The sequence below is a fragment of the Coturnix japonica genome, chromosome 3 (assembly GCF_054131305.1).
Source record: "Coturnix japonica strain WE chromosome 3, WE-NBRP24, whole genome shotgun sequence".
In the NCBI taxonomy this organism is placed as follows: Eukaryota; Metazoa; Chordata; class Aves; order Galliformes; family Phasianidae; genus Coturnix; species Coturnix japonica.
Genome location: NC_140665.1, coordinates 82,462,477 through 82,478,373, shown reverse-complemented (window position 1 = coordinate 82,478,373; position 15,897 = coordinate 82,462,477). Strand labels below are relative to the sequence as shown.

At 40.4% G+C, this 15,897-nt stretch overlaps 1 protein-coding gene across 45 annotated transcripts in view; it reads right to left on the bottom strand.

Moving 5' to 3' along the window:
• The window catches only part of DST (dystonin), a 280,915-nt gene that overhangs the window by 64,025 nt on the left and 200,993 nt on the right, over nucleotides 1-15,897 (bottom strand). For 44 of the 45 annotated variants that reach the window (XM_015859182.2, XM_085542024.1, XM_085542021.1 and 41 more), the window contains 5 exons: nucleotides 15,119-15,248; nucleotides 13,816-14,015; nucleotides 11,904-12,399; nucleotides 9,429-10,903; nucleotides 918-1,079 (listed from right to left, as the gene is read on the bottom strand). In XM_015859182.2, coding sequence (XP_015714668.2) covers nucleotides 918-1,079; nucleotides 9,429-10,903; nucleotides 11,904-12,399; nucleotides 13,816-14,015; nucleotides 15,119-15,248 — 2,463 coding nt within the window. Of the gene's footprint in view, nucleotides 1-917; nucleotides 1,080-6,365; nucleotides 6,389-9,428; nucleotides 10,904-11,903; nucleotides 12,400-13,815; nucleotides 14,016-15,118; nucleotides 15,249-15,897 lie in introns of those variants that run through there. The other variant, XM_085542044.1, reaches the window with a different exon arrangement.

The window sequence follows — 15,897 nt, the reverse complement described above, 5'->3', positions numbered from 1 at the left end:
CAAAAGAGTCTGCTCTAGTAGTCCATTACAAGAGTTATTCCTGTTTCATTTAGCTACAGTATTATGAATTACACTGACAGGATGTTTGTATTTCTTGCGCTCTTCATTTTCCTTACAAAAAGACTCAGCCAAGAACCCTGAGAAGCAATTGAGGGGCAATAACACCTTCAAAGGAAAGAAGACATAGGAAAGGAGAGAACAAATAGGTGAATCACAAGTGTCTATGGCTCTGCTCCATCACTCCTTTGGGAACACAGAGAGCAGCAGAAACTGAATGCTATTTTGACTTCCCATCCCTGCCATTTTCAAAAGCAACTGCTTTAGGAAGATAAGTCTTCAAAGCATAGAAAAAAAAAAATCTACAGCAGATTTTTACAAAGCAATAGCACCTTCCAAACTTTCAGGCAACACTTAAAGTACCTACTATAAATGAAATGAGCCACTAGTCACACTAAGCTGGGTTGAATCACTCTATCCTGCATTGACCACGTATAGCCAGTGTACGTAAATACAACAGAGTGCAGAAACGTGTAAAAATATCAAAGAGGGGCTGCTCCAAAGCAGCTGACTACAAATGGCATTACTACCTTTCCCAGGTGAGTGTCACAACTCTTGCCTCTTTCACTGAATTATCAAACTTCTCTGTCCTGCTGAAGCAGAGAGAAACACAGACCTGGAGGAGACTTTCCTCTATGAAAAGCTATGAGAGACCTACAGAAAGTTAGACAGAACTTTATAATGACAGCCAATATCTCTGGCAACCAGCGATATAAATCTTATCCTTAAAATTACTACTGAAGTTATTGTGTAAAATAACGTAACTGAATATTTAATTTCCTGTGTTTTGAAAGATGTAAGTAAGTAAGTAAGGAAAACATAGGACAAGACAAAAGCAGAAGAGTGTACAAAATAATAACCTTCTTATTAAGAGTTTTCCACCGGGTGTTAACATCTTCAAGGTCATGTTCAAGGCTTTCTGTGTTGGTACTTTTAGCAGCACTCTGAATAAGGCCTTGACCCAACCAGTTCACCTCCTGTTGTTTAACTTGCAGAGGCTCAATTTCTTCTTTCTGGAATACCTGCAGTTGGAAAACCAGGACATGCATGAAACATAAAATTCATCTTGTGCATCACACTGTGCAAAAATAATACATATGTATATGTGTATGCTGAATTTGCTGACTGGTATCCAAAAGAAAGGAAAACGTTCCTTACCAGAACCTTCCTTAAAAAAGAGGGAAAAAAAAAATCAAAACAACTAAACATAATAGACTTAATCTAAACAGAATAAATATAGTGCATCAATGAAGTAGGATGATGTACATTTCCATGAGTGTAGACTAGACAGGAGGAAAGAGGAGAAACAGGGAGAGAGGGAGAAGATCTTCACATCAAGGAAATGATCTGAAAACCAGAGGAATGCATCTGTCTGTTCAATTATCTGTCTATAAACTCTACCAAAAAAAAAAAAAAAAAAGAAAGAAAAAAAAAAAAAAAAGAAAAGAAAAAAAAGGCACAGAAGGACTGTAAGTTGTGCTTACATAAACAAGCAAACACCAAGACAGACACCTGCACATTTTTTGCCAAGTCAGGACAAAAATAAAACTTTCAAGTTAAAGAAATGGTGAACAAAGAATGATTCTAAGGGAGGTTTTATGAGGATATAAACATAATAAAATGAGGAAGCAGTAGAGATACTGCTAAAATGCTATCACAGAGGACACCCATGAGAATGGTTTTTAATTCAGAAACATTCTTGCAAATCACCAGGGCTTTGACAGTACCCAAACAACAATTTGAACAGTTTTCTGTTTGCTTTATTTTACTTTTTCAGGTACTTAAGGCTTTTCAGAGCCAGATTATTACCATTAGCAACAGCAATGTAAATCACCACTTGTATTCAACTGAATGAGGCTGAAATGACACCAGTGTCAATGAGATCAGAAAATGGCCCAAAGCCCCTGAATTAATTACACAGGCCAGTGAAAAATAACCAGTGAATAAACAATGCTAAAGAATGCTCAACTTTTGACCCTAAATCCTCCTATTTCTATAGCGGCATTCAGTAACAGTTTTGGTGTACATTTAGCGCATTCAAAGCAACCTTTCTCAGCATCCTGAAAAGAAGGAATCACTTCAAACATACCAATGACTCCTCTTTTGCAAGGAACACAGTATGGCAAGTGATTTCTTTGAAAGCAGCAGCCCTCAGGTGGCTGAGCACACTCCCAGGAGCTGACAAGTCAATCTAGAAGTTAGGGAAGAGCTACACCAAGCAGGAGGGGTAAAATCAATTAAGCATCCATAAGAATTTGGTTATTATGGACAAAAGTGAAAAGAACAAAAAGCCCTGAAAACTCTAGGACTGTGGTTACACGAAAACTTACAGCATGCAATCAGCTGGATGCTTCCAGAAAAGGGAAAATATTCCTATTTTTCTTGACTTTAGAGTAGAGAGAAGGCAGAATAATCTTTTTACACAGAACCAATAACAAATTCTTTTATGTCCCATAAAGCTTCATATTTTGAAAGCTACGTCCTGCCACAGAGGACTGATCTCCATAACTTACCCTTTAAAAACACAAGCATTCTTTGCAAAGAGAAGCTTAAAATAAATTACAATTACTGTTGAGGCCAAAGTTTACCCAAACAATTTAGCAACAAAGCCTGAAGTATATCAGATTTCAACCAGAGAGGGAAGAAAGAAATTACAGACGTGATAAACACCCTTTCCTTATTACAAAGCTCCTACCTCACCCACCACTCTGAGAGCACTATAAGACCCAGTGCCTGTAAAACACTACTATGCCGTCAGATCTACTTTCAGGCACGCAAACGCAAAGGAAGGCTTTCAGAACATGCAGCGAGCCTTTAATCTACGTGCCTTGGAAACCACAACAATCTGATACTGTTGCTTACACCTTTATGAGTAAGGCAGCTCAGCCGGAATAAATGGGCTGTATCTGCCCTTGAATGGCATTGCCTTTAACCACAATCTGTGTAAGAACTGAACACGAACATCAGTGCACAGTGAGGCTCTCCAAATCAAGAGTAACAGCCACCATCTGGACAATAAATAACCAAGCACTGAACAGCTGGAAGTAATCACCCCTGTCAGAAATTGCCCCTCGTTCATTTTCTGAACTGACCACCACACCTATTTGGGACATCTCGCCTGTGCTGCACCAGTGTCTCTGACCACTACATCTGCTGAATTAATAAAACACAGAATGTTTCCAACAAGAGTCAAACGTACAGAAGACTACAAGCAAGTTTAAGGTTACATCACAACTATTTCATAAAAGGATTTTTTTTTAATTACCTTATTAGACAATAGGCCATTGCAGACTGTATCTAAGGTTTCTTGTATGCCTGTAGTCCAGATAGTTCTTTCACTTCTCCCTGGGATAGCTTTTGGACAGTTTACAGTGCAATCTAATTCAAGTTGCTGAACAGAAAATGTCATTTCATTTGAGCCTGTATCTGCTATACTCAAATCCTCTGGATCAGATAAGATCTCATACTTTGCTAAATCTGTGTCACTATTATTTACAGCAATGTTCATACAGTAACCATCTATTTGAGGAGGAGCATCATCCACATCACCCCCTTCCACTGTTGTGATTTGTGTTTTAATTTTTCCATGTATGTCATAGCCATTTTCCATTCCATTTTTACTCAGGGTAATACTTCCTCCATCACCTTGAAGAGGATTGCCATGTGTCAGAGTTTCCCCTCCAAAGCTTTCTAAGTAAGAGTATTTTCCACCCATCTCTTCCTGGTCACTCTCACATTTCTGTGAATTGCTTTGTTCGCCTATTCCAGAGGGCAAAATGTCACATGAAGTCAGCCTGCAGCTCTCTCTGACAAGAGTACTGCTGCTAGCAAGCACTGGGGCTTGCTGCTCTCTGCAAAGAGCTGGAAAGAACGGGCTGAGCTGACCTACTGCCTGGATGTCTTCTGCAGAAGATAAAGTCTGTGTCTGCATTCGCTCCCCTGCTAAGAGCGTATCTTGTTTTTCTTCCCTTTCTGTTGGAGGGCTACACAAACCAGAATCATCTTCTTCTGAGGTCAGAGAATTCGTACCCCACTTGCGTTTGCCTGATTTAGCTGTATCTGACAGGTCACCAGTTTCACTGAAGGAGCATTCACTTTTATTTGTGTAATCTGAAAAGTTGGGCGGGACAAACATTCTCCAGGACCGCCTGTGCTCCTTCTTCTCTGCATGAGACTTCGTTTTGGGCAATCCCCCCGTTCGAATGACATCGCCATTCAGCTTGAGAGCGTCAAAGATCATTTTCTCATCTAACTTCTTGGCCTCACGGCTTCGGAGCTCAAAAGCACTGGAGGTCGTCAGGGCACCATTGGAGCACAGAGTGCCAATATCCAGTGTTCGGTGACTGTACGGTAAGGTCCGGTCTGTGAAGTGTCTGGAGGAGAGGCTGCCCTTGGATCCTGAATCGATCTGCTCATTCAGCCGCACAGTGTCGTAGATGGACCTCTGGGGAACGTAACAGTCCTCGATGTTCAGGTCTTCATCCTCTTCTCCTTTGCCCACACACGGAGGATTCTGACGTAAACAGTCCGGCCTGCTAAGTGGCTTCCCCATTTTGCAAGGGTTCACACAGGATGCTACAATCCCTCTGCTTTCAGAGAGAAGGGAAACATTTAGAAAACACTATCAGTCTAAAAAACTACAGTAAACTTGCCCTCAGCAAGGGATGCATAGATATAAAACATACATGATAACTTATGAGGTGGTTAAGGTCATCATCAGTGCACTGGCTTAAATGCAGTTTTACCTGGATGTGAGTTACTGGATGTTTGGGGGTTTTATTTTTCCGTTGAAAATATAAAGTGCTTGAGTGAGAAAGGAACAGAAACCTTCCAATATCACAGAAAAAACGAGTATAGCAAAAACCAGCAGTGGCTTAAATGTTTAAAACCCTCCATGGAACTCCGCTCTTACTTCTTCAGGTCAGAATGCGTATCTTAAATCTGCAGATTAAGCCTTCCAATTGAGCGAGCATTACCGAAGGCAGCACATTATCTCTTGGAGGTGACTGATTAGCTGTAATCCATTTAGCCGGGTCGAAGAATTCCATCTCCTTTATAAATAAAGCATCGTTCTGGAGCTCGGGAAAGCAGACCGCGAGGTGGCCTCTCACGGCTCAGGCCAAGGCACTGGGAGAATCTTGGGGGAGGAAAATAAGTTAAATCCAAACCAGCACGAAGAATAAAACAGCCCTTCGCTTCTTTGGCAGTAGCTATAAATAACTCCGACCCGAGAGGCAGCTTACTCCCTCCTCGTCCCGAGCTCTTCACAAGTTTCATAGGTAAATACAGTTTCCAAGGAGCCCAGCAGACGCAGCCATTAGTTCCCCCTGGTCGGGATCCAGGCGGTCGGCCCGGCGCTTTCCTCGCTCCGTCCCGGAGAGCTGCTCTCCCGTTTAAGGCAGTCGCGGAGCGCAACCGCGGCGTCTCCCTCGAAGGCACGGCGGCTTCAGCTCGGCGCTGGCTGAGCCGATCCCGGCTGCGGGCGGCTGCTGGCACGGCGCTCCCTGCTCCTCCCCGGCCGAACGAGAAGGAGAGGAAAAGGCGATCCGGCCGCGCACGCCGGCGGGCAGCATCCAGCCAAGTCGATAAGCTCGCTCGGCTTCCCGCGAGCTGAAGGGCGTCCTCCCAGCGCCGAGCTGGAAGGAACGCCCTTTCTCATTCTTCAGGCAACATCTGCTACCGCCACCCACCCCGCCCGGCCTCCGCGCACCGCTCGGCCGTGCCGGGAGGAGGTGCCCGGCCCCTGCTGCTCGCTGCCCCCCGCAGGGCGGCCCTGGCGCTGCGGCCACAAGCGGGCGGTCGGGACGCACAGGGTGGGGGCAGAGGAGCGGTCCGGCGAAGTACTGCCCGACCCGACCGAGCCGGGAAACTGACACCGCTCGAACCGGCTCGTTTTTCCGCTTTGGGGAGGGAACGTGTTCTGCTTAAGACCCACGGATACTTTGCTGAAGGTACACTCGAAGCAATCTGTGCAGCAGCATAAATCAACCTGGAATGGACAGAGACCTCCACCGCTTGTGTGAGCGGAGCTGTCAGCATAGCGACAATGCAGCCCCCAGTGTAAGGACAGCATATGGCACTCAGCGCTACAACTTACCCAGGGCATTAACTACGATCAGCTCAAGTCCTCCCAGTCAGGCAGTGAGCAGGAGACACTTCATGCGGGAAATACAAAAGCACCACACTGTTTGTTTGTTCACTGCTTTGATACTGTCAGCTATGTGTTAAAACATTTAAGACACGTGAGACAAATTCTCTCTTCTCACATATGCTCCATCCAGCAGCCAAAACATTGTTATGACAAACAGAAACTCAGCTCTGGGTTCTAAAGCTAAAAACACATTCAGTAAAGGTAAAAGGTGGGTAAAGATCCTGTCATCTGTGCTTATTTTCACCCATAACAGTCACAGATCCTCGCAGAAAGCATACAGTGCGCTGTCATGTTATCAGGCCAGTATGTGACTTGCAGTAGGCCCATATTTATTACACTACAAAATGATTTTATTCATATTTAAAAAGGCATTTTACCATTTCTAAACATGTTCTCTGAAGGCTTTGACACACAGCAGTCACTTTCAGAAGCAATGGTTCACACAAGCTCTTTAAATATGCTTTCTAACACAGTCTCTAACCATAGTAAAACCTGTGGAAATTTGGTACCTATTGAGGTGTTTGTAAATCAGTGCGTGGGAAGTGCAATACTTTCCATTTCTTATTTGAGCATATAGAGAACTCTGTGAGTATTTTGTCAGCATTGTCTCCATTCAGAGTGAAAACGGGAAGATGGACACTCTACACAACCAACATAAACCAATTAAACTCTTAGTTCAGGCTCATTGGTAGGAATGCTCAGGCTAGCTAGAAAACCCTATAGAGTCTAGTTAGAAGACAACAACCTTTTACAACCTCTTTTGTTTTGAAAATAAAAGCCAAAATCAAATGAACTATGTACTGATGAAATCTCAGACAGTTCTACGTAGCTTTTGATAAGAAAAATTTATACAGCATTAAGAATAATTGAGCAAAGGTTACAAGAAGGAAAAGCAATTCAGTTTCTGGGGTTGTTCTCTATTTCAGAGAATGTAGCTGCAAACAGTGCTCCATGTGCAAACATCCTGGCACTGTGTGGCTACACAAACACAGGGCTCAACTGCAGAATTCTTTTGTATTCTGCTTTTCAAGTAAGGAGACTGAATCAGTGCAAGCAAACAGATCTCGTCTACTGAAATTTCAGTTCATACCAATATATGCATTCCATATAAAGTCTTTGGGGAGGAGAATGTCTAACAAAGCTGAATTAATTTGAAATTAATTTTGTGCGTTTTACATTAATTGAGACAAATTCTTCATGTGATTATATTCTTCCTGGTGTACTTTGTGAAGTAACAGTCAAATGAAGCCTACTTGCAAATGAACTCCACTGGTGATTTTCCTTGACAGAGAGCAAGTTTTGTATCTGCATTGTAAATAAATACATTCTAACACTGGCAGTAAGTGATTTCAATTTAATACTTTATCCTGACTGGAAAAAGGGCATTACAAAGAAGTTATATAAATAAAACAAGTATGTATGCATGCACATAACTATATACATACATAAAATGCAACTTGAAGTCTGCTTATTATTATTTTTTTCTAATAACTGTGCATTTTCATGTCATGCCAAGAAGATTCACAAAGCTCTACTCTTCCACATAAAAACTGGTCCAACCACAAAAACCACCTCTGGCCCATAACACAAGATTCTTCCCCAAAGCGAGTGAAGATATCATGTAAATAAATCTATCTACAAAGAACATTTTGCTTTACTCCTGAGGAATAGAAGTTGATTGTACTTGACCGCAGAAGCTAAAGATATAAGGGGCCAGACTGTGGTCTTGTGGCCAAATCCACGTTTTCAGGTTGTGTGTGTTTGTGTGCATGCACAAACCTGTGAGCAAAGCACCATGAGTGGAGCAGGACTGCTGGTAGCCAGTCTCCCCACATTGTAATGCCCCAGGTAAAACTGTTCTCTGGAAGGAGCAAGAGTATGAAGAGGTACAACTACTGTAATTTTGCCACCAGCTGCACTCACATGGGGTCTTAGCAGATTAACTGTGGACCCTACCCTCCTCCTCACTGCCCTTACATAACAAATATATTATATTCTGTTCTCTCCTGCTTTCCATTCTTCCAGTGCTCCCCACTCTGCTTTTTATTATTGCAGTTGCTGTTCACTTCTTTGAACACCCCCTTCACCTTTTTATCATGTTTCACCTCCTGGTTAATGGCACTGTGTTTTCAATCATAAGCAATTCCATGGCCTCAAATAGTTGTTTAATGCAAAGCACATTCCTAAGTTTATAAATACCTAAAATGAATGCAATCACAGAGCACACTTCTGCATATAAACACGCAGAAGGTTTTGTTTTGTTTTGTTTTGTCTTTTTTACTTACAAGCTATTCGGTTATGGTGGCACTATCTTCCTACACAGACCAGCCAAGGATCTCCTTCCTGATGTTTGCAATTGCTGGACATCTTGTCCACCATCCCTACAGAGGACAGCACTGGGACCATGCATAGGAAACAGCACTATCTATGTTATTTTCCTATTTCTAAGGTGCTCTACTATTTACAAAGACATTTGTTTCCCTTTTATATAGAGGCAGATTTGTGACAGATTGACATACAATTTTAATCCTAACAATCCAATGGAATTTCTTTGTAACGTGACCACTTTTTCCAGATTTTTGTCTCTATTTATACATTCTAAAAGATGACTGTCACTGACAGTAACTTTCAGCTGAAACGGCACTGAAGTTTCAACGTTCAGTTTTCCTCTGACACGGGTTAGTCTAAACAAGCAAAAAGCACCCTCTGTTGGGCCAAGCGTGTCATTACTTTTCCTTACACGGTTGTCTTTCTGATCTTTCTGATTTGATAAACCATGTTATGGAAGCTTGTTTCATGATTAACTGCAAACTAATTTCCAAGCCACAAAAATCTGAACTGATATGAGATTGGAATGAATCCAAAGCAGCACTTAACATGGAGTGCTACTGTACAGCCATTAGGGGATTTATTATCTTTTTCAAACACTGCTTACACCTGTGTAATTTATAAATCTTTCCAGTGAGCACTGGAAATTCATTTTTGTAGCCTAGAATATGCCAAGATCTGCGCTTCATTCAGCACCAAAGCATAATAACAATTTACACCCAGTATCACTGTAAGGTACCTTGTTTAAAATAGACAAAAGGCATATGGGTAGAACAGACTGATGTGAAACAATACTTCTCCAGGGTCTGCATTTAACCATTTCCACACTGATACTGAATAAAGTTGTGCTGTGGTAAAATGAGTGATAGCAGTAAGAAAGAAACCTTCCTACCTTGAATGTATTCAGCTGCTGATTAATGGTTTCTGTTTCCATTCCAACAGGACCTTGTGATTCTTCATGTTCTTCAGCTCTCCCAAGCAGAGTGGAAAATTCCTTTAGCTTACTGTAAAACTCCTCAACACGTTTAATAGTACCTTCCACTTGATCTTCCCTGGCTTTTGCTCTGTCTAGTAGCTTGTTGCACTGTTTATTTAATGCTTCCAAGTCCCTTTTTATACCAACAAGATCAGGAGAAGCTTCAGCTTCTGTGGCTAGCATCATTTTACAGTTTTTATTAGCATTTTCATTATTCATTATAAGATCTTCCAACTTTTTCAGGAAATGTTTTATATCCTCTCTTTGTGATTGCAGTACATCAAGATCTCTCCCCACTGGAGCCATGCTATCAAGTTCATCATCAAACTCTGCAAACTGAGAGAACATCTCCCTGATGCTGTTTTGGAAATGACCAATTCCCTGAAGTTTTGTTTCCAAGAACGAGCATCTATCATCAACCTGCTGGTTCACTGCAGTGTATTCTTGCTCCAAAGATTCAGCTTGAAGCAAAAGGTCAGAAACACCTGCTGAATCAGAAGCTTCTACTACCAGGTCTTGAGCAAGCTTTTTTACTAAATCAACATGAGGTCTTAAAGCCTGTAAAGCCTTCTGCTGGGCCTGCATCATTGTCAGGTGTTTGTTACTGAAAGACTGAGGTCCAAGAGAATCATGAGCTTCCAGGTGCTCTTTAGCACTTTGAAGCTGCTTTTCTGTTTCCTTGGATGATTCCTGAAACTCTTTTAGCCTTTGAGCCATATTTTCCAAGCACTCTCTCTTCTTATGCAATTGTTCTGTGACCATACTCACTTTCTCATTCAGTACCTTAGTTTCCTCTTCAACGTTTTCTTTATCTGTTTGACTTGCACTGAGCAAACTTTCAGCAGTATTATTTAGTAGTTCCACTATCCCATGGTGCTTATCCAGGTCCTTCTGCCAGGCCCTCACTTGAGCAACAGAATTTTCTATTTCAACAGGGTTTATGCCGACTTTTAATTCAGACAGGTTGCTTTGACATTTCTCTATCCATGGCTGCAAATTTTCTACATGCTGCTTGTATTTGAGTGCTTTCTCCAGACAATCTGTTAATTTACCTTGCCTTTCTTTTACCTGCTTATCCATTTCATCCCAATTACTTCTCAATGTGGCAATTTGAGTCTGTAAAGCTGCTTTATCAGCTCCTTGAGTCTTCTGCAATATGCTTTCTCCTTCTGCAATAATTTTTTCATATGAACTAATCTCATCGTTCAGGGTCTTCATAAAATCTTTCTGTTCTTCAATTAGGGACTGCAAGGTCTCAAGTTTGGCTGATATAGGACGAGCCTGTTTCAGTTCTTCTTTCTTTCCATCTAGCCAGGCCTGAAAGTCCTTAGATGTTTGCTGGAACTGATGTGAAGTGGTATACGCTGACTGAAGCTGCTGAACATGATTATCTACAAATAAGACAGGGTGAAGGCTTGTTATCAGAAACTGCTAGTATTCAATGAAGAAATAATAATTAATAATGATTTTATTATGAATGATTATTAGTGGGAGTAAGGCAGGTTCTCAGCCATGTTACTGTTTAACATCAAGACAACCAAGATTCTTGCAAGGGATATTCCTGTATCTGTGCTACAGTGTAGCAACAAAGGCATTTGGACATGAATCAAGTCAGGTGAGCTTAGCTAGTTTATGTCTACACAAGTCCTGTTCAGTAAAATTTGGGGGGTAAAAACCATGCACTTGTGTTTTATGATACTATAAAGTGCAAGCACACAGAATATCGAGCAATATGGCCTGGTAGTGCCTAACTCATGACCTGCAGGTACTATTTGTTTTTAGGGAGATCCTTTGAAGTTCCTTGTGACCTGAGGAAATTAACAAGCTAAAACTGAGGCTGTTTGGGGGAAAAAGGTATGATATTGCTTGCACTCTATTTCTTGTTCAGTTCTCTTGTTCACAGAATAGAAAAGGCTGCACACAACCAATGCAGTTTTGCCACAGGCAGTTTTATATAATTACCACTCCTTTTTGCCAAGCCATTCATTGGTGCTTGCCTGAAAATTACAACTTCAGCTTATTCTGTGCACCTATGCAGTTAAGTAGTTCAGTGAACAGCAACTATTTTAGTATCCTGAGTAAGGATGTAACTGAAGGCAAGGATGAGGAGAGCACCACCCATTATTTTAAACTCTCTCCAAACCTGCTCTCTAGAGATATTGTGTCCACAAATGAACAAATCAACAAAAATCAGTTGTGTATTGTGACATATTGTTTCTGCCCTTTCAAAGCATAGAGACATTCTCCTAAGTTCTAATGTACTGTTGGACTGATAGACAGCTAGTATTAGGCTCAGCTCACACAACATCTTACTGCTGACATTAAAGACAAAAGTTAAAATGACGCTTTGTTTTATGCCTTAATTATTTTTCTCTTAAAACAAGTACTAACCTGATTTTTGCTCAATATCCTTAAATGATTTGAGGATGCCATCTAACTGCCTTGTAAGTTCTGCTTTCAAATACTCTTCTCCAACCAGTGCTGAGAGCTCTTCACAAAGAACCTGTGCTGCGTTTATATTCTTCATTTCTTGTTCTATTTCCTTCTTCATTTCTTTAGCAATCTCCAGTTGTTGTTTCACAGCATCAGGTTGTGTACTCACAGCCAAGCTGCTGCTCAGCTTGCTATCCAAGGCACTTAGCTTATCAGACAGACTTCTCAGTAGGCTTTGATACTCCGTGCTTTTCACAATAGCTTGGTCAATTCGGTCACATCTGTTGCTGAGTTGGCCAGTTAGGTTATCCCATTTTTGTGCCACAGCTGCCAGCTGCTCTTTTACAATTTCATGAGAGGGGGGATGTTCACCAGGTCTCTTCAGAATGGCCTCACCAGCCATAGTTAGCTGTTCATATTGTGGCTTTCTGGTGTCAAACTCTTTAAGCAGAATCTGAATGTAAAGAAAATTTTAAGAAGAATTCATGAAATAGAAGCAAAATGCTTCTAACAAAAGCTTTGTAGAATCTGTTGCAGCTAAGCTCCATTACTGAATTAATCCAAGTTTTAAAAAGCCAGTGAAACAACTGCATCTTCTACACATATATTGGATGTTGTTTCCAAGCATTTACATCAAAGAACTAAAAGCTCTAGCTTAATTTGCACATCATCTAATGGAAACTGAATCAGCAGATACAAGTAAACAAAGATTTTTGTTAATATTACCATAATTAAGTAACCATACCAAGTAAAATAATCACTGTTTAGATTCAAACAGAGCCTTCTTTCCTAGACAGTTCTGACATTCGTCTGAAGAGAGAACTTCAAAGAAGGTGCACTGTGACATAATATTGCAGTGGATCCTTACACTACAGAGAATATTTGGATAATTCACAAAATGACTGACTGTGTACTATAAGACCTTTAAAGTTTATATCACTGGTTCCTATTTTTTTTTTTTTTTGACAAGTTAAAAGTGCGTGCAGAAGAAGAGACAAATATCATGGTCTTAGTTTACAGAGTGTTCCAAACCCTTTCTTTTAAGTCAATGAGGTTTAATTTCTGAGGACTGTTAAGTAATAGTTGATAATCTTATGCCAGCTTTCTAGACTTCTGAAGCATTTACAGAACACTTTCAAGTGATTTTCACACAATATCAGAAAACATTTCATGTTTTAAACAGTCTGTTTTAATCAATATGGATATACCAAGTTGAATTTTATTTTTTAAAAGTAAGAATGTTATTTCTCACCACACTGAACATTAACTGGCAGCAATGTAAATGTTTGAAACTAAAATTTATACTTGCTGCAACTAGTTCAGTGTTTGTTTCTTTTTTTCTGTGGTTTGCTATGTTTCTGTAAATGAACTACTCCACTACATTTCTCTTCTGTTTTTCACACTCGTGGTTCCATATCTACTCACAACACAACATTTCACTTCTTTCTTATTTTTATTAGCCACTGGTGCAGTCACGTGAACAAAATCTCCAAAAGCCAGCTCTACAGCATAGGCTGCATTTGAGAACCAACCACAAAATATTACATACACACTCCAGTAAATAAAACTTCTCAGGAATGCTGTCATTAGACTACAGAGAAAGCACGGGATGGTTAAGAAAGAAAATATATCTGAGGATAACTCCTCACACATAAGCCCTGACCATTTTTTCCTGTAGCTTTTCTGATCTTTCTTCAATCTCCCAGCAATTTTTTCTTGTAATCATGTAGTCAAGTATGAACCAAGCCAATATTTACTGATAAGCAAATGTGAAGCAGAACAAAACACAAAAGCCCACACCCCACAAACAAACAAACAAACACACAGAAGAAACTGAAATCATTAATGCATGTTGGCTATCCTTACTCACCTGAACCTGTTGCTTTTGTGTATTCAGCATATTGGGGTCAATTGACAGTGGTCCCAGCACACTGACCATTAGCTCCTTTTCTACAAGCCAGTGCTTTAACTGAGCTTCTGCTGTCTGGAACTGGGTCAGGTAATTTGAAGACTCTTCCAGTTTTTGTTGTCTCTCAGATGTAACTTGATTGAGCTCTTTCCACTTGGAATCTAACAATATAATGTTGACATATTGCATGCATGTTTTAGCAGATGGGCTGTCAGACAGCAGACTATATACAAAACATAAACAGAGCTCTCTAATAAGGCTTCTTGCTGATTAACTCCAGATGCCCTATTGCAGTGACACAGCAAATTCATCTTCTAGCAGTCAGAACTATATACACTTGGATAAAGGTCTGCAGTTCAGCACTGCCACATGTGGCATTTTTAGAACAATGAATATAGAGCATGCAGTAAAATTAAATGACAGTATTGCTAGAAGAAATACCACCAAACTTAGCTTTTGGTTCCAAATGACATAAAAACCGAAGGGCTTTATTCTCCCTTACAACTTAGATACCTGATCTAGGTTGATTATCCTTCCGTTTTAGCCATATAAAGAGAACGATATTGTTCCAAGGCTGAGCATAAGACTTAATTTAGGCTTCTGCTCTGAACTGCCTTCTGAAAGAGTACATCTCTTTCAAATAACTATACTGGGAGCCTGTGTAGAATAACTACTTAATTTAGACTTCCAAACCAAGTACCTATGACAGGCAATGAGAATAATTCATTTATAGATATTTCAAGAGCAGAGTGTGAATTTATGTTTACCTAAGCCCAACTGTGAGCTCTTCGACTGGTAGCAAGTGGCTTCCAGAGCAGCCACTGAGTCTCATGTCTTGGAACTTCCTACCTCACTTCATGATACTGCCACTGCTTGCTGACTCAGCTTTAATGCTTTGCTAACATTGTCTTTGAACTGTGTGTGTGTTGTTTTCATTTTCTCGTGCCATTTCACTGTCTGTGATCCCTGTTAATTCTGCATTTATTCCCTTTCAAAAGCTCATGACAAGTACACACTGCATTATCTCAAAATCTATTATACAGACCCAGTCGTTTCCTTTTTTTTTCCACCTATATAAATTCAAAGAGGACCAATTTTAGCGGAGTTACTCCAAATCTACCCTCTTGAAATGGGAGTTATTTTTACAGAAGGCACAGGAGGGAGTAAGACAGTAAAAATACTAATTATTGCTACAACATAAAAAGACTAGCCGAAAGATGACTTCCAAATAACAATGTGTTGTATTACAAATTTACTCAAGTACCTAATTTATCCAACACTTGTCTCCACTTGGGTGCCTCAGGAGAGCTGGGGTTCTTCTCCAATAGCTCTGTCACTTTGTCCTTTAGCTCCTGCACTTTATTCTCACTTTGCTTTAATTCATTTTCGAAGAGCTGCAAAATCAAGCAGTAAAAAAAGAGATTAAAGATGAACTGTAAGTTACTTTTGAAGTTCACAATACTGAGATACCAGGCATGAGAATAAATTGTAAATATCTAGCACTTGCATTCTGCTTTCCTGCTATGAGTGTCAAAATCCTTTCTAATGGCATATATGGGCTGGTCACATTTTTTGGAATAAATGACCTGATATATATAAATTATGTTAATACTATTACTGTTTAATTTGAAAGAGTGACAGAATTAGAAGAATTCAAACAGATAAGATCTACTAGGTCTCATCATACACATAGTTACAATCTGTTCTTGTACAGAATGCCAACTGACTAATGCATGGTAAGGTTCAAAGCAGAAATACCCCAACTAGGCATCAATACAGAAAAGCTCACTGAAAGTTCTGCTGTCACAGACCTACTGCTAGAACAGTCATTAAGATACCACCATAATTTAAGAGCAAACCTAGCAGTGGGACTGAGGTGTCCCAGCAGTTCCTTGGGAACACATCATGCAGTTCTTACAGATGGAAGTGAGTGCCTGGCAAAGGTCACTTATATGAACGTTCCTAACTGCCAGATTTTGCACTGTGGAGTTGCATTTTAGCTATCCCTAAAAAACCCCATTCACATAAACACTGAACAAATCT